At 39.9% G+C, this 23,569-nt stretch overlaps 2 protein-coding genes across 4 annotated transcripts in view; one reads left to right on the forward strand and one right to left on the reverse strand.

The window, feature by feature from the left end:
* Positions 1-7,068, forward strand: part of plpp1a (phospholipid phosphatase 1a) — a 98,576-nt gene extending 91,508 nt beyond the window's left edge. For both annotated transcript variants that reach the window (XM_043688708.2, XM_043688718.2), the window contains exon 6: positions 6,559-7,068. In XM_043688708.2, the coding sequence (XP_043544643.1) occupies positions 6,559-6,684 (126 nt within the window). In that variant the 3' untranslated portion in view covers positions 6,685-7,068. The remainder of the gene's footprint in view (positions 1-6,558) is intronic.
* mtrex (Mtr4 exosome RNA helicase) overlaps positions 6,929-23,569 on the reverse strand; it is a 127,246-nt gene continuing 110,605 nt past the window's right edge. For both annotated transcript variants that reach the window (XM_087989071.1, XM_087989076.1), the window contains 3 exons: positions 17,924-18,086; positions 10,985-11,089; positions 6,929-7,259 (listed from right to left, as the gene is read on the reverse strand). In XM_087989071.1, coding sequence (XP_087845197.1) covers positions 7,207-7,259; positions 10,985-11,089; positions 17,924-18,086 — 321 coding nt within the window. In that variant the 3' untranslated portion in view covers positions 6,929-7,206. The remainder of the gene's footprint in view (positions 7,260-10,984; positions 11,090-17,923; positions 18,087-23,569) is intronic.

The raw sequence follows: 23,569 nt of genomic DNA on the forward strand, positions 1-23,569 counted from the left end.
TGACAATGATCAAGATAAAATGCAGTTTGACAACAACTTGTAGCCAAATCACGATTCATATGATTGCAGGAAGGCAAATGCTATTATGGTCTCTAATACAACAGATTGGAATACAAGAATGGGAAACTCTTGCCATAATTGTACAGCTTTTGGTGCAGCCTTATCTGGAGTACTTTAAAAGGCTTTCATAGGTGATCGCATTGGAAACAAGATTTTGAAGGGATTTGATAGGATGGACACTGAAGAATCTTGAATGAGGAGACACAGTTTCAGGATAAGATGCTGATTGTTTGAGTCTGGGATGAAGAGATTTTCTTTACTCAAAAGGTTTGAATCTTGGGAATTTCTATCCCAGAAGATTGTGATATTCCAATGTTGACTACATTAAAAGTGAAGATAGATAAATTTTAGGATCCCATGTGACCATGGGGAAAAGTAGGAAATTGAAATTGAGGCTGAGGACCAGTCATAATCATTTTCAACGGTAGGCCAGGCTTAATGACTTGTATGATTAACTGACTTGTTATGTTTGTCGGAAGTTCAGTGTGAAGCAGAAAGAGCTGCCTAAGTTCAATGTCACCTAGGGTCTAGAGTGGTAGCAGGCATCAAGGAGATGAACCTGACATGAGAGTCACAGTTGTTATGAAACAGAACGAGAAGATCATAAGATGTAGGAGCAGAAGTAGGCCATTTGGCCCAGTGAGTCTGCTCCCCCACCCAGATGATGGCTAAGCTGATAATCCTCACTTCTGCTTTCCTGCCTTTTCCCACAAATCCTCCTTCCTTTTACTGGTCTAAAAATCTATCTCAGCCTTGAATATATTTAATGACCAGCCGAGAGAGTACTCTGACACAGCCATTTGGACTAACAGGTCCTTGGTGGATTTCTGTAGAGAATCCCACTATCTACTCCCATAACCTTCCAAATTTGTTTCCTTCAAGTGCCATTCAATTTCCTTTCAAAATCATCAGTCGTCTGTGCTGTCAGCATCCCTGTTGGTGTGAGTTTCAGGTCATTACCATTCATGGTATAAAAGACCACTTCTTGCACCTCTGACCAATCTGTGTCCCCTAATTCTGGTATCATTAGCACATTGGAAAAGCTTGTTTATTTTATCCAAACCTACCTCAATCCTATACATCGCTATAAAATTCCTTTGCTTAAAGAGAACAAACACATCCAGCTTCTCTAACCTTGTAGCTAAATTCCTTTCCTTGGGGCAACTCAAATGCATCTTTGTTATTCCTCAAGTATGGTGACAAGATATGGATGTACTACTCTTCAAAGATCTATGCACATAAACCCTGGGTCCCACCACCTATGTATGCTTTAGAATATGAATAATTAAGTCTACATTGTCAGTCCCTATTCCTTCTGTCAAAATACATCACTCCACACTTCTCTGTATCAAATTAAATCTGCCAATTGACTTGTCTGCATTCTGTTGGCTTAAGACCCATAGCAGTCGATTGGCCTCAGTTTCGTTAACCAGCCTTTTGCATATGCTCCTGTGAGCATAGAAATCAGAAGCAGGAGTAGGCCATTCAGCCCCTTGAGCCTGCTGTGCATTTGAATATGATGATGGCTGATCTAATTGTAACCTTAAATCCGCATTCTCACCCACCCCTCATAACCTTTCAATCCCCTTTTTAAAAATAAGAATCAATCCATCTCTGCCTTAAAAATATTTAAGGACTCTGCTTCCATCACCTTTACAGGAAGAGGGTTCCAAAGGTTAGTGAACCTCTGTGAGAAAAAAATAATTGCCTTTTCTGTTTTAAATCGGCAATCCCTGATTTTTAAACGGTGACCCCCCAGTTCTGGATTCTCCCATAAAGGAAACATCTCTACATTTATCTTGTCAAGGAAGTAATCTTTTACAGGTTGTTCTGCTATAACATGACAGTTGTGTTTCTCTGCAACCCTGCACTATATAAAATTGCACTATACAAGGTCGCGAATAGAAAATCGTTATACCCATTCAGTATACAACGTCCACAATTCACCAATCATGTTACAACCAATTCGCTCTGACAAAACACGTTACAGCGGAATGACTTGTACTGTTCTAAACTCCAACAAATACAAGCCTAACCTGCCCAGTCTTTCCTCATTTTAGGCATTAGTCTAGCAAGCCTTCTCAGAACTGCTTCCAATTCATATACATCCATCCTTAAGTGAGGTAACATTACTATAGATAATACTACGCTATACACAACTAGATTTGTTTCATTAGTGCCCTGTATACCTTAAGGATAACCATCTTACTTTTCTATTATTTGCCTCAAGATATACACATCGGTCTATTAGCTTTCCTAATTACTTGCTGTATCTGGATGAAGCCTTTCACGATTCATGCACAACATCCAGATCCTTTTGCATCTCACAGCATTTGCTACTCAAAACACTGATATAAAATCCACATTTTCTTCATCAGCCTTTTCTACTTTATCAAAAAAAGTAAATTATTCAAACATGATTTACATCCTAAAAATTCATGCTTGCTCTCAATTCAAAGCACTCCCAACTGTCTGTTTTTTTTCAATTATTGGTTTTGAACCATAGCCACCACTCATGTTGAACTGACCAGACTATAATTATCAGAAGCGTCTTGTATACTTTATTGAATATTGAATAATATACAATCCTTTGCCATCTCAGCAACATCCATTCTGCTGTCTCTCCTCCCATTTCCCTTCACAACATGGTTTGTTATTTGAACCAGGTGCATATCCATTCCTTCCAGTACATCCAATAAGTTTCTGCCCCATTCCTTACCTTGACCAACTTGATTTTGTCAGCATCCTCTTCCTTGGTACATGCTGATACAAAGTACTCATGTGCTGAAATACTCTGAGCAGTAGCCACTGCATGCAAAGGTCTTCCAACCAGATACTGATGAAGATTAGAGTCCAGGAAGACAGGATACACTCCTTTTTCCAGCTGCCATATTACAGCTGGTAAATTTAAAGATGCAGTTTTTAAATATGGTTTATTGACTGCAAGTGAATGAATGAGCAAATGGATGAATGGTTAGGTGCATGTAGGTGGTCAGTTAAGACGAGGGATGGGTGGCCAGTTGGGGGCAGGTTGGGTGATCAGAGAGTAGTCATGAGGTCCGGGTGTTGTTGAGTTACCCAGTTGTGTACCAGATTTTAATAAAAATAAATTACTGCAGATGGTGAAGATCTGGAATAAAAACAGAATAGTAAAAAATAGAAACAATTTTCTCTATTGAGCCCACTCCGCCATTCAAGATGATCATGTTTGATTCCGCTAGGATCAGACATTGGGAGGAAGAACAACTGGAACAGATAGAAAATGTGTCCCAGAGCAAAACAGGAAAAGGATTGCAAATGGTGCTGGATGTAGATGAACAGTACTGGTGTTAATGGTAGGCATTCATAGCAGAAAATTGGTGTATTCTGCTGAGATCAAACCTATGCATGCAGAATAATGGGTGTGGGGAGACAAGTTAAAATAGAAGAGAGTTGACAGTCTCAAGTTATTGAACTTGATATTGAATCCTGAAAGCTGTAAAGTGCCTAAGTGGAAAATGCTATAGACCATCCTATGCAGAAGATGCAACATTCATCCCTTTACCATCTCCTTCCTTGCTTCCAAATCTGGGAACAAGTCAGAGTCATACAGCATGGAAATAGTCCCTTCAGTCCAACTCATTCATGCTGACCAGATTTCCCAAATTAAAATAGTCCCACTTGTGTGCATTTGGCCCATATCCCTCTAAACGTTTCCTTTTCATGTACCTGCCCAAATGTCTTTTAAATGTTGCAACTGTACCCACATTTACCACTTCCTCTGGCAGCTCATTCCATACATGCATCTCCCTTTGTGTGAAAATGTTGTCCCTCAGGTTGTTTTAAATCTTTTTCCATTCACCTTAAAAATATGCCCCCTAATTTTGAACTCACCCACCTTCGGGAAAAAAAATCTTTGCTATTTACTTAATCTATGCCCTTCATGATTTTATAAACTGCTAGAAAGTCACCCCTCAACCTTCTATGCTCCAGTGTAAAAAGTCCAGTCTATAATGCAAACCTTCCAATCCTGGCAACATCCTAGTAAGCTTTCTGAACCCTCTCCAAAAGCTTCCAGGTAAAGCAGTAATGTACTTATTTCAATCTAATCTACCGTATTTGTTGCTCACAATGTAACCTCTCTACATTGGCAAGACCAAATATGCAGACTGGGTGACTGCCTTGTGGAACAGTTTGTTCTGCTCACAAGAAAGATCACAATCTCCTGGTCACTTGCCATTTCAATACACCATTTTGCACTGATGCTAACATTTCTGTGTTACAGCAAAATCCAACGCATACAGAAAGAACTGCACTAAGGCACTGTACAGCCAACATCACTTTCCTAGCTGCCTTCGGTTCCAAAGTCAGATTGAATTTATTTTTATTCTTTCATGGGCTGAGTGTGTTGCTGACAAGACTGCATTTATTACTTGTGAAGTGAATGTCTTGTTCAGCTTGAAGTCACATGTTGGGCAAGCTGAATAAGGGCAGCGTATTTCCTTCCCAGAAGGCCATTAATGAACCAGATTTTCTTTTACGATAAGCAATGATAGTTTCACAGTTTCCATCACTGAGATTAGCTTTCAATTCCAGATTGAAACTACACCAGCTACTGTGGATGGATGAGTCTCTATCACCCGGGAATGTGTCTGGGTGAATCTTGGGTGGCTGGATTACCAGCCCAGTGCTATCACCACCATGTTACCATCTCCCTGTATCTCCACATATGACACCAGACATGAGTTTTTCCAGCATTTTGATTTGAATCTGTCCAACATACCTTGGATATTTAAACTTCTCAGGCAATTCACACATAGATCCACATGTGGAGACCACCTGACATGCTCCTCATTATCCATCACATCTCTTGATACACTGTAGACCTTAAGATTAGAACCTTTAAAATTTTTCACATTGTCCTGCCCTGCGAAGTACTTTGTTCCTAATACTAAGTGGGTAGTAAAGGTGGATTGGGGTCTGTTTACATACTGGTGCATCTGAGATCCCTTTTACGTTATTTGCCACTCTATTCTCTCAATTTGCCTGTGTTACTGTTGATAGTCTAACAGTGCTGACTATTAAAAGTCTAAATCAAACAGCAACTTTCAGTTAAACACGGAGCCCAGGCAGCTGTTGTCTGAGATGTCCTGAACCTTCAAGAGAACCTACATGAAACATAGTAGAATCTTGCTATCCTCGCCATGAAAGAAAAGGCCATATATTCAAATGTAGGTGATTTTGTTTTACATGCAATTAATGTTAGATTATTGCCAATCAACTGGAGACTGAAAATCAATTTGTTCAAATGTAGTCTTTCATCATTAAGTTGAAATGTAAATATTTTAAAAATGTTATTTCTATCCATACGTTTGTCCCTTAATCTCACCTTGCTTTCCTTTTTTATTTTGTTTGCTATAATTGATTTCGCATCAAATTAAGTATTTTAAACAATATTTGCCTCAGACTCTGTTGAGAATGAACCTTTTAATCTGATTAGTTAGAAATTGATGTTTTTCCTCAGTAAAAGACGCTATGCCAGGTTAGGTAATGGACAGGATAAAACTGATTAGGTAGGATGGTTTTGGAAGGGCTGAACACCTGGACTGAATGACTTGTCATCCATTTTTGCTCATTTCAGCAAGTTCTAGTACAAAATGACACAAAATGTAATAAAAGATTGATGACGTTTGCTCGATGCTGACTGCAAATTTCAGTGTGGTTCCGTCTCCCTTATAATAAACTGAAGAAAATTGTAGGAGAAAGTGAGGACTGCAGATGCTGGAGATCAGAGTCTAGAGTGTGGTGCTGGAAAAGTACAGCAGATTAGACACCACCTGAGGAGCAGGAGATTCTTGATGAGGGGCTTATGCCCGAAACGTCGATTCTCCTGCTCCTTGAATGCTGCCTGACTGGCTGTGCTTTTCCAGCACCATACTCTCAACTGAAGAAAATTGTAATTGATCTAAAATGGAAAATCAAACAATCAGCAGAGGATTGATAAATGACGAGGGAACCAGGTGATCTCAGCGTACGTGAACAAACCGACCTTATATCTAGCTGGCACCTTTGGGAAGAAAAACTATACTGGGTATGCTCTGACGTCAATGGGGAACTGACCAGAACAATGGAGGATAAACCACAGTGTTTACTAATCCTGTGGTGTGAAACAAACCCAGACTAATTGAAACCTAATGTAATGTATTGCCAATATTGCTCCTTAAAATAATTCAATATTCCATGTTCTTTTCTAGAAACAATCTTGGTGCCATTTGTACAGAATTTTAATCTTAATACTTAGGTTTTTCTTCCAAAATAGGCTTTTGGACCTTCTATGTTAAATTTTTCTGCCCAGATGTATTCTCAGATTTCATTAATAATCTGCTTGTTTGAGTGACATGCAAAGGGAGTAGGAAGACAATTTGATCACAGCCATCTAAATTCCTTTCTTGTGCCACACACAGGTATAAACAGATTTCAAATATTACCCTAATGCATCTTTTTTTTTAAAAAAATCAGGTGGTGTATGTGTCAGACTTTTTCAAAGACAGAGTGGTTAGAATTTCACGTTCAGATGAGGAAAATTCACATTCAACTCTTCACGAGACACACGGAAACCATTTTGGCAGGAATCATCAGCAATAAAAGATCATCCTGTGCATCAGTGAATGTAAATCTGTCTGACTGTATAACTGTCAGAACAGAATTTCATGATACACACCTACTCAAGTTGATAACCATCTATATGGATAAGCATCTGCTGCTATACCCTTGGAATCCACTTTGTATATATTAAATATTCTTATATACAATTAAATTTTGTTAATAATTTCATGTTTTTTATTTCTACATTAAACGGTTATCGCTAAAATGATGTGAAGCAGTCAGATTAGTGCAAAATGTAAAATGTTTATTAAAATAACAGTTATGTACAGTTCCAGCTGTTGAAGCTTGCTTTGATGGTGCTTGAGTTCAACTACACACAAAAGCAATGGAAAATAAAAAAAATACAAAGTTTGCCAATCCTCATTTGTTGTCTATTTATTCCTTAACCAAAGACATCTCTCCATAAAAATCATCTACCTCAATGCTGCTGGACATTTCACAAACATGTTCTTTAATTTCAACCTGAAAGTGGATGGTGCTTCTGCTGCTGTTACTTCAAAGTTACAGGTAAAGACTTGCAGCAAATACAATATCTCTTTTGATCTTGGTAATTCCTGAAAATAAAAGATAATCCTGTATTAAATAAAATTCTTATGGTTCAACCAGAACATCTGAAGTTTCAGCAGATGCCTTTCTAAATTCATATTTGTGCTTTGCTGATGATCCCTATAAAGATGTATTTCATCCTGAAACACTATTAATTCATGGTGGGAAGTATGCAAGTTCAAGCAATAGAAAACGATTAATGTTATGGACCTTCTCATTTTGCGTCTTAACTCAGAACTGGCAACTAACTTCTCTCCTTCTCTTCTGAAAGCTATTATTTTCTTCCAGAGTCCAAAATTGTGTTTGGTCATGTATCCATGCATACTGACAGTGTCATACTGTGTCAGGTAAAGCAGGGACTATCAGCAATTCAGCCCTTGAATGACCTCAGGAAGAAGATCACTGGTGTATTTTATTTTTAACTCAAGGATTCTGACAAAACCAAATGTTTTCCGAATGCAAAGATCACTTAACCCTACACAAACTGAGAATACCTCAAATGCTTAACTTCTTTTTGATTCGAACATTTAAATGTAATATAATGGTCTATAAATAAATGCACATTTTCAGTAGAAGCAGTGATAAAACTGTTGTATGCATTCACATGAAATCTGCAGCACTGGCTTTCCTGACATTTATTGTCCAAATCTAATTGCTCTGTGGTGTTGGTGTTGAGGTGCCTTGAACTGGAGCAGTCCTTGGTGTGTAAGTAGACATGTATTGCTATTAGGAAGAGAGTTACAGTATTTGGACTCAACAACAGTGAAGGAACATATATTTCCGAGTCAGAATGGCATGAGACTTGGAAGGGAACTTGTAATGGTGGTGTTCCCAGTTTGCTCTATTTTCCAAGATAGTAGAACTGACAGGTTTGATTGGTGTTGTGTGAGGAGCTTGGTGAATTATGGCAGTGCAACTTGTAGATGGTACATACTGCAGCCTCTAACTGTAAGTGATGAAGGGAGTGAATGCTAAAGGTGATGAGTGGGGTGTCAAATTACCAGGTTTTTCTGAATGGGTGTCAGATTTTTGCCCTACACCCATTATTTGCCACAGATTCCCAGCCTTTGACTTCCTCTTGTAACTACATTGTTTAGATAATCAGTCCAGTTCTGTTTCTAATTACTGGGAACCCCTATGATGTGGGGGATTCGGTAATGATAATGCTTTTGAATGTCAAGGACTGGTGGTTAGATTATCTCTAGTCGAAAGGGTCGCTGCCTGAAACTTATGTGGCACAAATGTTACTTGTGACTTCTCATTCCAAAACAAGATGCTGTCTAGACCTTGCTGCATATGAACATGGACTGAGTTAGTATCCGAAAAGTTGCCAATGGTGGTGAACACTGCGCAATCATCAGCAAATATTCCCTGCTTCTGACCTTCCAGTAGAGGTATGGTCATTGTGGAAGCAAGCCTAGGACATTATCCAAGTAAGTCCTTCAGAGAAGTCCTGTTGAAGTTTCATCACAAAGCTTTATTATCTTTATGAAACTTATTGCAGTTAAATGACTATAGTCATACAGTCATAGAGATGTACAGCCTGGAAACACCCTTCGGTCCAACCCGTCCATGCCGACTAGATATCCCAACCCAATCTAGTCCCACCTGCCAGCACCCAGCCCATATCCCTCCAAACCCTTCCTATTCATATATCCATCCAAGTGTGTCTTAAATGTTGCAATTTGTACCAGCCTCCACCACATCCTCTGGCAGCTCATTCCATACACGTACCACCCTCTGCGTGAAAACGTTGCCCCTTAGGTCTCTTTTATATCTTTGCCCTCTCACCCTAAACCTATGCCCTCTAGTTCTGGACTCCCCGACCCCAGGGAAAAGACTTTGTCTATTTATCCTATCCATGTCCCTCATGATTTTGTAAACCTCTATAAGGTCACCCCTCAGCCTCCGATGCTCCAGGGAAAACAGCCCCAGCCTGTTCAGCCTCTCCCTGTAGCTCAAATCCTCCAACCCTGGCAACATCCTTGTAAATCTTTTCTGAACCCTTTCAAGTTTCACAACATCTTTCCGATAGGAAGGAGACCTGAATTGCACGCGATATTCCAACAGTGGCCTAACCAATGTCCTGTACAGCCGCAACATGACCTCCCAACTCCTGTACTCAATATTCTGACCAATAAAGGAAAGCATACCAAACGCCTTCTTCACTATCCTATCTATCTGCGACTCCACTTTCAAGGAGCTATGAACCTGCACTTCAAGGTCTCTTTGTTCAGCAACACTCCCTAGGACCCTACCATTAAGTGTATAAGTCCTGCTAAGATTTGCTTTCCCAAAATGCAGCACCTCACATTTATCTGAATTAAACTCCATCTGCTACTTCTCAGCCCACTGGCCCATCTGGTCCAGATCCTGTTGTATTCTGAGGTAACCCTCTTCGCTGTCCACTGCACCTCCAATTTTGGTGTCATCTGCAAACTTACTAACTGTACCTCTTTTGCATAAACGATTTGGATGCAAGCATATGACAAAAAGTAGAGGATCCTGCACTGTTCCTTGTGGCACTCCACTGGTCACAGGCCTCCAGTCTGAAAAACAACCATCCACCACCACCACCCTCTGTCTTCTACCTCTGAGCCATTCCTGAAACCAAATGGCTAGTTCTCCCTGTATTCCATGAGACCTAACCGTGCTAATCACTCTCCCATGGGGAACCTTGTCGAATGTCTGACTGAAGTCCATATAGATCACATCTACTGCTCTGCCCTCATAAATCTTCTTTGTTACCTCTTCAAAAAACTCAATCAAGTTTGTGAGACATGATTTCCCATGCGCAAAGCCATGTTGACTATCCCGAATCAGTCCTTGCCTTTCCAAATACATGTACATCCTGTCCCTCAGGATTCCCTCCAACAACTTGCCCACCGCCGAAGTTAGGCTCACCAGTCTATAGTTCCCTGGCTTGTCTTTACCGCTGTTCTTAAATAGTGGCACCACGTTTGCCAACCTCCAGTCTTCCAGCACCTCACCTGTGACTATCGATGATACAAATATCTCAGCAAGAGGCCCAGCAATCACTTCTCTGACTAGATGAATCAAAATAGTTCTGACTGTTGCCATTTTTATTGCACAGCCTGGTATTCCAATTTGGAACCACCATGCAGCACTGTCTTTTCTAAGCCAAGTAAGCATGTGCAATATGAAAGCTGGTCTATTCATTTACAGTAGTGATTAGCTACACATGCGTACTGCATTGCTCATTTATGAAGATGACAAAGCTTCTTCTCATCACTTCACACATCAGCACCTTGATTTCAGTAATTAAGTGATGGGCTTCTTTTTCCAGTCAGATAGAGGCCAGTTCCTTAGGTTCCCTTTTCTCAAGTTTATCTGTCTCTTCTCAGTCCTCTTCTCCTTAGGGCTTGGCAATGGCTGCTAATGGTTGAGATAGTTTTTGATATTTTTCTAAAGCTATCAGAATTTTTATTCCCTATTGTAATAGTCACTAATTCCCACTTCAGTTGCTTTGGATGGAATTTCCCTGTCATTGGTTGTCTTGATCTGCCAAAACTTACAGCTCAAGTCATGTCAATGAACTGAATCCCAGGGGAGAGAGTAATGTTTCCTTTGAACAATCACTACTTTTATAGAAAAGGTAAATAATAAACCATGAATATATCAAGCTGGGAATGACATCACTGCAGAACAAAAAGAACTTTTTTAAAACTTGGCAATATGACTCTTCTAATAGTAATAATGGTTTAATACAAACCTTCTGCAAATTTATTTTCCAGTTCTGTGTTTCCTATTGCCTTTGCTGCTTGACACATCTGCCGAAGGAGCTCTTCCAATCGTCTCATACAACGAATTATACTCCCTGTTTAAAATTAACAAAATGATCACTGGTGTATTAATTGGGCAGAAAAAAAGATTTTTCTAAATCATAGAACTGGACTATGTTAATTTAGTGAAAGCTTGGCTAGCTTTAATGATGTAATCTAAAGCCTCAATGTACTTCCATGACAATAAAGTACTTCCACCAGCTTAATGCTCTTTGAGAAACTTGAATTTCATTACTTTTCCCCATTTAATGAGCTGGTGTAAATTGCCAAATAATTATGTAAAACATGGTATATGTTCCAAAACGATAAATAATGCAATGTTGATATAAGTAAAAGTGCGTTAGGATTCTAGCAAAACCAGGATTTTGACTGGCATTCAAGTTTTTAAGTTTACATATCAAATGAAGACTGATACATTTTATCTGAAACAAAAAAACATTATACAATTCAGACCTATCCTATCAAAGACGTCACTCTAGTGAAGTTAATTCTAGAGAGATGCTACTTTAATCCTAATAATAGTGGTTCTTCTCTAACATGATGGTTGCGTTCTTATGCAACCCCGTGCTATAGAAAAATTGCACTTTAGAAACACGTTATCTATCAATCATCAATCGCGTTACAGCGATTTTATGTTAATGAAACACACATTATAGCAAAACAACTATTCTCATTATTGAACAAACTTATCTCTCAATATTTTACAGTTGAGTAACGATCACAGGGGAGGTGACAAAGCAGCAAAACGGATAAGGAACATGATCTAAAAGAAAGTTCTTAAGGAAAAGGAAGAAGGTAGCTTACATAAGGTGGACGAAGCTAGGGTCAAGCTCAGCTCTAGAGAATTACAGGCAGGTGAGGAAGGAGCTCAAAAATGATCTGAGGAGAGCCAGGAGGGGGCACGAGAAAGGCTTGGCAGAACGGATTAGGGAGAGCACAAAGGCATTTTACACTTATGTGAGGAATAAGAGAATGGTCAGAGAAAGAGTAGGGCCGATCAGGGATAGCATAGGGAACTTGTGTGTGGAGTCTGAGGAGGTAGGGGAAGCCCTAAATGAGTTTTTTGCTTCTGTCTTTACGAAAGAAACGAACTTTGTAGTGAATTAAACCTTTGAAGAGCAGGTGTGCATGCTGGAATGGATAGAGATAGAGAAAGCTGATGTGCTGAAAATTTTGTCAAACATTAAGATTGACAAGTCGCCAGGCCCGGACCAGATTTGTTCTCGGCTGCTTTGGGAAACGAGAAATGCGATTGCTTCGCCACTTGCGAAGATCTTTGCATCCTCGTTCTCCACTGGAGTCGTACCTGAGGACTGGAGGGAGGCAAATGCAATTCCTCTCTTCAAGACAGGAAATAGGGAAATCCCCGGCAATTACAGACCAGTAAGTCTCGCGTCTGTCGTCTGCAAGGTGTTAGAAAGGATTCTGAGGGATAGGATTTATGACCATCTGGAAGAGCATGGCTTGATTAAATGCAGTCAACACGGCTTTGTGAGGGGCAGGTCATGCCTCACAAACCTTATCGAGTTCTTTGAGGATGTGACTAGAAAAGTTGATGAGGGTCGAGCTGTGGATGTGGTGTATATGGACTTCAGCAAGGCATTTGATAAGGTTCCCCATGGTAGGCTCATTCAGAAGGTCAGGAGGAATGGGACACGGGAACTTAGCTGTCTGGATACAGAATTGACTGGCCAACAGAAGACAGCGAGTGGTAGTAGAAGGAAAATATTCTGCCTGGAAGTCAGTGGTGAGTGGTGTTCCACAGGACTCTGTCCTTGGGCATCTACTGTTTGTAATTTTTATTAATGACTTGGATGAGGGGATTGAAGGATGGGTCAGCAAGTTTGCAGACGACACAAAGGTTGGAGGTGTCCTTGACAGTATAGAGGGCTGTTGTAGGCTGCAGCGGGACATTGACAGGATGCAGAGATGGGCTGAGAGGTAGCAGATGGAGTTCAACCTGGATAAATGCGAGGTGATGCATTTTGGAAGATCGAACTTGAAAGCTGAGTACAGGATTAAGGATAGGATTCTTGGCAGTGTGGAGGAACAGAGGGATCTTGGTGTGCAGGCACATAGATCCCTTAAAATGGCCACCCAAGTGGACAGGGTTGTTAAGAAAGCATATGGTGTTTTGGCTTTCATTAACAGGGGGATTGAGTTTAAGAGTCGTGAGATCTTGTTGCAGCTCCATAAAACTTTGGTTAGACCGCACTTGGAATACTGTGTCCAGTTCTGGTCGCCCTATTATAAGAAAGATGTGGATGTTTTGGAGAGGGTTCAGAGGAGGCTTACCAGGATGCTGCCTGGACTGGAGGGCTTATCTTATGAAGACAGGTTGACTGAGCTCGGACTTTTTTCACTGGAGAAAAGGAGGAGGAGAGGGGACCTAATTGAGGTATACAAGATAATGAGAGTCATAGATAGAGTCGATAGCCAGAGACTATTTCCCAGGGCAGAAATGGCTAACACGAGGGGTCATAGTTTTAAGCTGGTTGGAGAAAAGTATAGAGGGGATGTCAGAAGCGGGTTCTTTACACAAGAGAGTTGAGAGAGCATGGAATGCGTTGCCAGCAGTTGTGGAAACAAGGTCATTGGGGACATCTAAGAGACTGCTGGACATGCATATGGTCACAGAAATTTGAGGGTGCATACATGAGATTCAATGGTCGGCACAACATCGTGGGCTGAAGGGCCTGTTCTGTGCTGTACTGTTCTATGAAAAGCTTGGAATTAAGGTAGAAAGCGTAATGATAGAGATGTTGGAGGTTTAAAAATTGCAAACGAGGTCAGAGGGCTGGAGATGACTTCAAAGGTTGAAGCCATCATGTGACGTGAAGGCCAAGAAAATAAACTCAGAAATCACACAACAACAGATCATAGTCCTACAGATTTATTTGAAATCACAAGCTTTTGAAGTGCTGCTCCTTCATCAGGTGAAGCTCAGAAAGCTTGTGATTTCAAATAAATCTTTTGGACTATAATCTGGTGTTGCTTGACTTGTGATTATACCCACCCCAGTTCAACACCAATCCCTCTACATCAAGAAAATAACCCTTAATGTTGATTTTAGGACATTGAGAGTCAATGAGAATGGAGTGACACGAATGCAGGTCGCAGTACAAGTATACAGGCTTGATATTCTGGATTAGCTTTGAAGTGCTATAGTGTTGATCAGGAAATTGATAGCAAAGGGGGCATCAAAAGGGTGAAAGCAGGTGATGTAGTACAAATTTATCTATTGCTTTCAATGCTGGTTTTAAAACTTCAGTCTCGAACTTCAGCAAGTTCTAATAAATGGCGGATGTTCTCCAGTAAGGTGGTCAACATTACCAGGGAAGCCCATTCTCATCAACAATTGAAAAATTATATACTTGATGGATTTGTAACAAGAAATTAATGTCTACCACCTAATGGCACAAATAAATATTAAAATTCTGATTTTCTGTTCAGAATCAAGCTCAGTTAAAAAAACTAATTTAATGTATGGCAACATTCAGTATATTTTGGATATAATACTAACATTACATACAGGAAAGGGTTTTTGTAATAGAGCAGTTGACTCCATTATATTTCGACCCAACTTCCTTTTCACACTGCAACTGTGTTACTTAGATAAACTTCAAAAGGAAGAGCTGATGTTTTCTCAAAGTAACAGCAAATATAACAGGCCATAAATGGAAATTAATGGTAACCTGAATGTATTATTTACCACAAACCAATATTTTCAAATTCACCTATTCTACTTAAAACAAAATGCTTTACAAGTTTAAACATATTTTCTATCTTATAATCATTTTAGGTTCATTGTTTAAATGTGGAATCATAGGCTAAGGGTTATGACTTTATGTTTGCAATGTTACGGACATTATGCTCAATTCATGTTGCAGCAATATGCACTTCTGAATAAAGCTGATGTGTCATTACAAAAAGACATAGCTGTTGCTCAGGGAAATGTAATTCACAAAGCAGAGATTTGGACTCACTATAATGTATAAATATTGTTACATTTCAGAAGGCTGTGCATCATTTGTAGATACAGGGACTTGAAAACCAAACAAAAATGTTGTGGATATACTTTGAATATTAAGTGGCTTTGATTAGAATCATTTTAATTATTGTCTGAAAAAGTTCTCGAGTGAAGTAAATTACTCTCTTAGTTTGTTGATGTTAGAATACTGTCAGAACCACTGCAAAATAACAAACTGCCGTAACTATAAATGAATTTCTATGCAAGAATCCTAAGGATCCGAGAAGTCCCCAAACCCATCTGGAATGAATCAGAACAGGGCAGAAATCCAAGACAACGAAAGATGCTGCGGATTCCAAAAGCAGAGCCACGCTGCACTTGGCACAATTCAAGTTTCATTTTAATCTTTAGTTACATATTAACGGGACAAATTCTTCACTGATATGTATTAATAATCAAAGCTCGCAAAAAGCACCACTCACATTCTAAATTCTCTGAAATAATGTGAGACATTTAACTATGTTAAACTCTCTATCTAATGTTGCCATTAGTAAAAGCTCTGACTTATTTAAAAATCTAGGGTGCAACAAGCTGCTGATCATTAAACCCCAATGTTAGCTAATTGTCTGATTTCATTTGGAAAATAAGATAACGCGAATATGCTAGGGGAAGGAGGCTCAGCTACTCAATGAAAGTAGTCCTGTTAGCCACAATACCAAATTAGGAAGTACAGTGGAATTAAAATGCCAGCTGTGAAACTACAGAATCAGCAAACACGAGTGGGCCAAGCAACAGCTGAAATTTAATGTAGACAAGGTTAAAACATTGTAACACCAGTTAGGTGAAAAAGTATTCCATGACTGAAAATGGAAACTGAAACAAATTCTTACTTGACTCAATAATTCAGATTATGCACAGTAATCAACACTGCCAATAGAAGATGGCTAAAACAATATAAATCGCAGGAAACCAAAAATTCAGGAAAAAAATAAGTTGCTTTCTTGTGCAACCCCGTGTTATAGAAAACTGTGCTTTAGAAACAGTGCTTAAAGTGTTGGCAATGTAAGCAGTTTTGTGTCCCAGATCGAAAAAGAATTTGCAACATTTGATGGGGTCCAAAGGAGGTTTACAAGAACGATTCTAGAAATGAAAGGCTTGACATATGAGGAGAGGTTGATGGAGTTCAGAAGGATGAGAGGAGGGTTTCTCATTGAAATATACAGAATACTGAGAGGCCTGGACAGAGTGAAGGGACAACCCTTTAGAACCTAGATGAGGAGGAATTTCTACAGCCAGAAGATGGTGAATCTGTGGAACGCATTATCACAAAAATACTGTGAAGGCCACGTCATTGAGTATATTTAAGACAAAGATAACCAGGTTCTTGATTAGTAAGGGGGTCAAGGGTTGCAGCGAGAAGGGAGGAGAATGGGTTTGAGAAACATATCAGCCATGATCGAATGCTGAGCAGACCTGATGAGTTGAATGGCCTAATTTTGCTCCTATATCTTATGGTCTACGGTATTTAATATCTGAGTGCACAGCACAAAGAGTCATGCATTCTATTTTAAACACATTAAAACATAAAAATTGCATGTCACAGAACAAAGCTTGACACAATACAATAGATCATCATAAGAGATGGCATGTTTATATCCAAATTTTTGCAATAACTATTCTGAAAGCACATTTAAAACCCTACAGAAGCAAAGACGATTTTGAGGGACATTTCCATGCAATTTCCTTGCCTTGTATCTCTTGGAAACTGGGTTTTTTTAAAAAGTGAAAGGTTCCAAGATAAGAAAATGCTTTAATTCAGACAATAAAGAAAATCCATGAAGGGCTGATTATATCAACCTTTGGCAATTTGGTCACAGATTATCACTTTAAGGAACAGGGCAGCTTTTGACCAGGGCACAATGAACCATGGGAACCACAACTTCTTTTGTCTCAATTTACTGGAATTACTAGATGACAAGCTCAATAAAATTGGTTTGAAATAAACCATAAAACCAACTGCACAAAAGTCAACAGAAGAATATTTATTAAATATCATTAGTTTAATTATTCTACTTTAACACTTAATAAGCAATAAAGGACAATGCATAGATCAACAAAGTGATTAAAAAGAGGAAGAACTAGATGTATTGATCATCACTAGATTATTGAACCATAGCACCGAAGATCATTAAACAAGCATTAGCCTACCTTGCTTGCAGCTGCATCTTTGTCACGACAATCTGCAAACTAAATTCATCAACCCCCTACAAACCCTTACATGAAAGGTATGTCCATGGTTCCTTTAAAACAAAATGGTCTCTGCCTCAAATGCTCATGATAAAGCAATACATGGTTTGTGAAGAAGTCATATAGGCTCTCTTTGCACCATTAGTGATGACTTTAAGAGATTCCACATACGGTTTCTGATAAAAAATAAGATTTTTTTTCTTCTCTTCCCACCCATTATTCTGCCCTTTCACATCAACCTTGCCCTTTATTCTTGGGATGTGCAAGAAAGTTATTAAAAGGTGATTTCAGCAACGATGGATTATCCAAACGATATGCATCCAAAGTAATACAAACAATGGGTTATTCAAGGGGCCAAGAAATGTAAAGTTAATGCATGAGTCTAAAGCGTAAACTAACTTTCAGCAGCTAATACATCTGAAATGGTTGTGGGATAGCATCAATGGATAAAGAATCAGCTGTGGATGCAGAATTGCTTGAAAGCACAAAACTGTGATGCTGTCTTATTACCCATAATTAAGACTTTGAGCAGATAAAGTCAAACATTTGTTTCCAAATTCTGAGTCAAAGCAGTTTCAGGAACATACTAAGCTACAACATTAAGGTCATTGGTAAATTCAAAAATTGTAAGGAACATGAATGCATTTATTACCTTCAAAAACCTCTGTCATTTTGCAGATCTGAGCAAAAGTAGCTCCATTTGCCCATGTGAACACAACATCCATTAAATGGGGGCGAAATGAGTCGAGGTACATTTCCTCATCAACCTCCAGTTTAGCTTCTGCTGAAACTTTGGCTATTCTTCTGGCACATTCCTGAAACCAGACATGGGAAAATATTACATCAAATTAATTTCAATTCAGATTTCTTCTATGCAAGATAGACATATAGCTTCACGAGAAGCTTGTCTTCTCCAGGTTTAACAGGTATTTGTGTTTCTGTACCAACTCAAATTAACAATGTGCAAATATAAGTGGCAGGTCAGATGACTTGTGAAAAAAGAACACATGGAATGATGAAATGGCTAATCAGGATGAAGAAATTAGAGTAGTAGAGAAAGCTAGCTGGAAATGTAAAACCAGATGACAAGCCTTCTGTAAGTGTATGAAAAGGAAAAGAAGTAAGTAAATGAGCGCTGGCCTTCTAAAGCAGTGTTTCTTAACAAGATAAACATATCCCACTGGTTGGACAGAAAGGTCATCATTTGGAACCCCAATGAATGAGTAGGTTATCATACTGGGATAGCTTGGCTTATCTTCACAGGAGCTCAGAACAGTGAGGGACGATTTGATGGAAGCGTAAAATATCCAGAATGGTGTTGACAAGGTGGATGTGTAAGGGATGTTTCCTGTTGTGGGTGAGTCAAGAACAAGGGAGCACTGTTTTAAAATTAGAGGTTGCTTTTTTAGTTCAGTGGAGAGCAGAATATTTCTCTCTCAAATGGTTGTGAAACTTTGGAATTTTCTGCTTCAGAAGATGGTGGAGGTCGAATGTAATATTTTTAAAGACTCTCATCTGGAAGCAATGATCATCAGGAGTAGATGGAAATGTGAAATTTAAAACACTAACAGGTCAGCCGGGACCTTACTGAATGGTTGGGCAGGCTTGAAGGACTGAATGGCCGATCCCTGCTCCTAATTCATTTGTGGATGACTCACTGTGTGTGGGTGGCATAGTGGCTCAGTGGTTAGCACTGCTGCCTCACAGCACCAGTGACCCGGGTTCGATTTCTGCCTCGTTCTCCCGTGTCTGTGTGGGTTTCCTCCGGGTGCTCCAGTTTCCTCCCACAATCCAAAAACATTCAGGTCAGGTGAATTGGCCATGATAAATTACCCATAGTGTTAGGTGCATTAATCAAGGGTAAATATAGGGTAGGGGATTGGGTGTGGGTGGGTTACTCTTTGGAGGGTCGGTGTGGACATGTTGAGCCGAAGGGCCTGTTTCTACACTGTAGGGAATCTACTACTACTACCTCAAACAATACATTTCCTGCCTGTAATGGTTAAGGTCATTCTAGATCTTGTCATATGCACCAGAATCAGATAGGCATGTCATAGAATCATAGGGTCATAGAGGTCTACAACACAGAAAAAGACCCTTTGGCTTATCAAGTCTGTGAGAAAATGAGGACTGCAGATGCTGGAGCATCCGAGGTGCAGAAGAGTCGACATTTTGAGCATAAACCTGATGAAGACTACTGCCTGATCTGCTGTACTTCTCCAGTGCCACACTTTGACTCTTATCAAGTTTGTACCAATCAAAGACAACCACCTATTATCACCCCATTTTCCAGTACTTGGCCTAAGCCCTGTATGTCTTGCAAATAGCTGGAAATGTGTTGCTGGAAAAGCGCAGCAGGTCAGGCAGCATCCAGGGAACAGGAGAATCGACGTTTCGGGCATAAGCCCTTCTTCAGGAAATTCCTGAAGAAGGGCTTATGCCCGAAACGTCGATTCTCCTGTTCCCTGGATGCTGCCTGACCTGCTGCGCTTTTCCAGCAACACATTTCCAGCTCTGATCTCCAGCATCTGCAGACCTCACTTTCTCCTGTCTTGCAAATATACAACTAAATACTTCTCAAATGTCATGAGGATTTTTGTCTCTACCATCCTTACAGGTAGTGATTTCCAGATTCCCTCCACCCCCTAGGTGAAAAAATATTTTCCTCACATCCCCTCTAAACTTCCTGCTCCTTTCCTTAAATCTATGCTCCCTAGTCACTGGTCCCTCATCAAGGGGAAAAATTCCTTCCTGTCTACCCTATCTATGCCCCCTCATAAACTTTGTACATCTCAATCATTTTCCCCCTCAGTCACCTCTGCTCCAAGGAAAACAACCCCAATCTATTCTCTTTCTCTCTTCATAACTAAAACTCCCCAGGTCAGCAAAATCCTGGTAAATCTCTTTTGCACCCTCTCCAGTGTAATCATTCTTGTTTTAGAAGATAAACATTTACATGACATAAGTAGGGAAGTCAGGAAGATGTGTTTGGTAGGCTAGAGGTTATTAAGGTGGACAAATCCCCAGGACCAGATGGGATCTATCCCAGGTTGCTGAGGGACGTGAGAAAGGAAATAGCTGGGGCCCTGACAGATATCTTTGTGGCATCCTTAAATATAGGTGAGGTGTCGGAGGACTGGAAGGTTGCTCATGTTGTCCCCCTGTACAAGAAGGATATTCCGGGTAACTACAGACCAGTGAGCCTGACGTCGGTGGTGGGAAAGTTGCTGGAGAGGGTACTGAGGGATAGGATCTATTTATATTTAGAAAAGAATGGGCTCATCAGTGATAGGCAACATGGTTTTGTGTGGGGGAAATCTTCCCTTACCAACTTAATAGAGGTCTTCGAAGAAGTGACCAAGTTGATAGAAGAAGGAAGGGCCGTTGATGTCATATGCATGGACTTTAGCAAGGTTTGATAAGGTCACCCACGATAGACTAATGGAGAAAGTGAAGTCACATGGTGTGCAGTGAGTTCCAGCTAGGTGGATAAAGAACTAGTTGAGCAGCAGGAAACAGAGAGTAGTAGTTGAAGGGAGTTTTTCAAAATTGAGAAAGGTGACCAGTGGTGTTCCGCAGGGGTTAGTGTTGGGACCACTGTTGTTTATAATATACATAAATGATCTCGAAGAGGGAACTGTTGGTATGATCAGCAAGTTTGCAGATGACACGAAGATTGGTGGAGTAGCAGAAAGCATAAAGGACTGTCAAAGAACACAGGAGGATATAGATAGACTGGAGAGTTGGGCGGAAAAGTGGCAGACGGATTTCAATCTAGACAAATGTGAGGTGATGCATTTAGGCAAGATTAATTCTAGAGCAAATTATACAATGAATGGAAGAGCCTTGGGAAAAGTTGATGGGCAGAGAGATCTGGGAATGCAGGTCCATTGTACCGAGAAGGTTGCTGCACAGGTGGATAGAGTGGTCAAGAAGGCATATAGTATGCTTGCCTTCATTGGACAGGGTATTGAGTATAACAGCTGGCAAGTCATGTTAAGATTGTACAAGACATTGGTTCGGCCACATTTAGAATACTGTGTACAGTTCTGGTCGCCACATTACCAAAAGTAGGTGGACACTTTGGAGAGAGTGTAGAGAAGGTTTATGAGGATGTTGCCTGGTATGGAAGGTGCTAGCTATGAAGAGAGGTTGAGTAGGTTCGGTTTATTTTCATTAGAAAAAAGGAGACTGGGAGGAACCTGATTGAGGTTTACAAAATCATGAAAGGTATAGACAGAGTGGATAGAGACAAGTTTTTTCCCAGGGTGAAGGATTCAATAACAAGAGGTCATGCTTTCAAGGTGAAAGGTGGAAAGTTTAAGAGGGATACACACGGCAAGTACTTCACACAGAGAGTGGTGGGCATCTGGAATGCGTTGCTTGCAGAGATGGTAGAGGCAGGCACGGTAGATTCATTTAAGATGTGTCTGGACAGATGCATGAGTAGGTGGGGAGCAGAGGGATACAGATGCTTAGGAATTGACTGACAGGTTTAGACAGTACATTTGGATTGGCTCAGGCTTGGAGGGCCGAAGGGCCTGTTCCTGGGCTGTAAATTTTCTTTGTTCTATGAACTAAAAGGGCTCAAAGACCTGTTTGCGTTGCAACTGCCATGTTACCTATTGGATAAAATGGCTTTTGTATGCTATGCTATCTGCAAAAAGAAAATGAATAAATGACCAAAACAGTCAAACACACATTATCACAATTCTTCAATGTTTAATATTAGATAATAAAAGTCTCCCCAAGTCTTTGTTAGTATTACTTTCTCTTGTTTTTTGGTTTTCCAATTTCCTTGACTTTTTGAGCTCCGGTACTTAAATTTAATTGATCCGAAATGAAACGAGAGCAGGCCTGAAAAGATTGAATTTTGCCTGCTTTATTTAAATGCCAATGTTAAATATTTAACTTTGTATATAACAAAAGCATGGAGTACACACATATCAGATATAAGAAAACCTTAAGCCACTTGAGCTCAAATCCCTACTTTGCTGAATAAGATAGGAATGTAGGCTCTTGAGTCTATTATTTTCTGGTAACTGATGCTCACAAATTAAACCACCAAATCAGAGTTAAAGCGAGCAAAAGAAAATTAAGACTAAGGTAGTTTCATTTGTAGAAGGAAAAAAAAGTCAAAGTTTTAGCGATCCCAATCACTTTGAATTATTTCCTCCAATGTTTTGAATGGCAACTATCGACGCCAGTAAGTCACAAATTTTGGGAAAACTGAAGTTATTGCTTTTGATCCCTGCTCCAAACTCCATTCCCTAGTTATCAACTTAATATCCTTTGCAGATAACAGTCTGAGATTTAGTTAGTTTGCAATATTTGTGGTGTCATTATTTGATCCCAACATGCTATTCTAAAACATATTTGCACTAACAGTGCTTACTTCTACCTCCATAATAACTTCCCATTGCGCAATCTACTGTCATTTGCAGCTGAAAAACTCACAAATGCCTTCATTACCTCAGAATTAACTAACGCCACGCACTCTTAGACTGCTTTCCACAGTCCACCCTCCTTAAATTTAAGGATATCCAAAACTGTGCTGTCTGTTGTCTTTCCTCACACCAACTCTCCCATTCACCAAGTGGAGAAAGTGAGGTCTGCAAATTCTGGAGATCAGAGCTGAAAATGTGTTGCTGGAACAGCGCAGCAGGTCAGGCAGCATCCAGGGAACAGGAGAATCGACGTTTTGGGCATAAGCACTTCTTCAGGAAGGGCTTATTCCCGAAACGTCAATTCTCCTGTTCCCTGGATGCTGCCTGACCTGCTGCGCTGTTCCAGCAACACATTTTCAGCCGCATTCACCAAGTGACCTACTTTGATTTTGGTCAAGCTACATCTTGATTTTAAAACTATCACCTGCATGTTCAGGAGAGATTGAGTGCACTGGGACTATACTCATTGGAATTAGAAGAATTCTGGGCAGGGAGGTGTCTTATAGAAACATATAACATAATGAAAGGTATAGATAAAATACAAGCAGGGAGGTTGTTTCCACTGGCAGGTGAAACTAGAACAAGGGGGCATAGCCTCAAAATAAGGGGAAGCAGATTTCGGACTGAGTTGAGAAGGAAATTCTTCATCCAAAAAGTTGTGAATCTGTGAAATTCCCTGTCCAGTAAAGCAAATGAGGCTACCTCGTTATATGTTTTTAAGCAATAATAGATAAGATTTTTGAACAGTAAAGGATTTCACGGTTATGGTGAGTGGGTGGGTAAATGGAGCTGAGTCCATGTAAAGATCAGCCATGATCATACTGATTACCAGGGCAGGCTTGATATGCCAG

The sequence above is a fragment of the Chiloscyllium plagiosum genome, unplaced genomic scaffold (genome assembly GCF_037043375.1).
Source record: "Chiloscyllium plagiosum isolate Xiang-an unplaced genomic scaffold, Cpla_swu_hap1 HiC_scaffold_1, whole genome shotgun sequence".
In the NCBI taxonomy this organism is placed as follows: Eukaryota; Metazoa; Chordata; class Chondrichthyes; order Orectolobiformes; family Hemiscylliidae; genus Chiloscyllium; species Chiloscyllium plagiosum.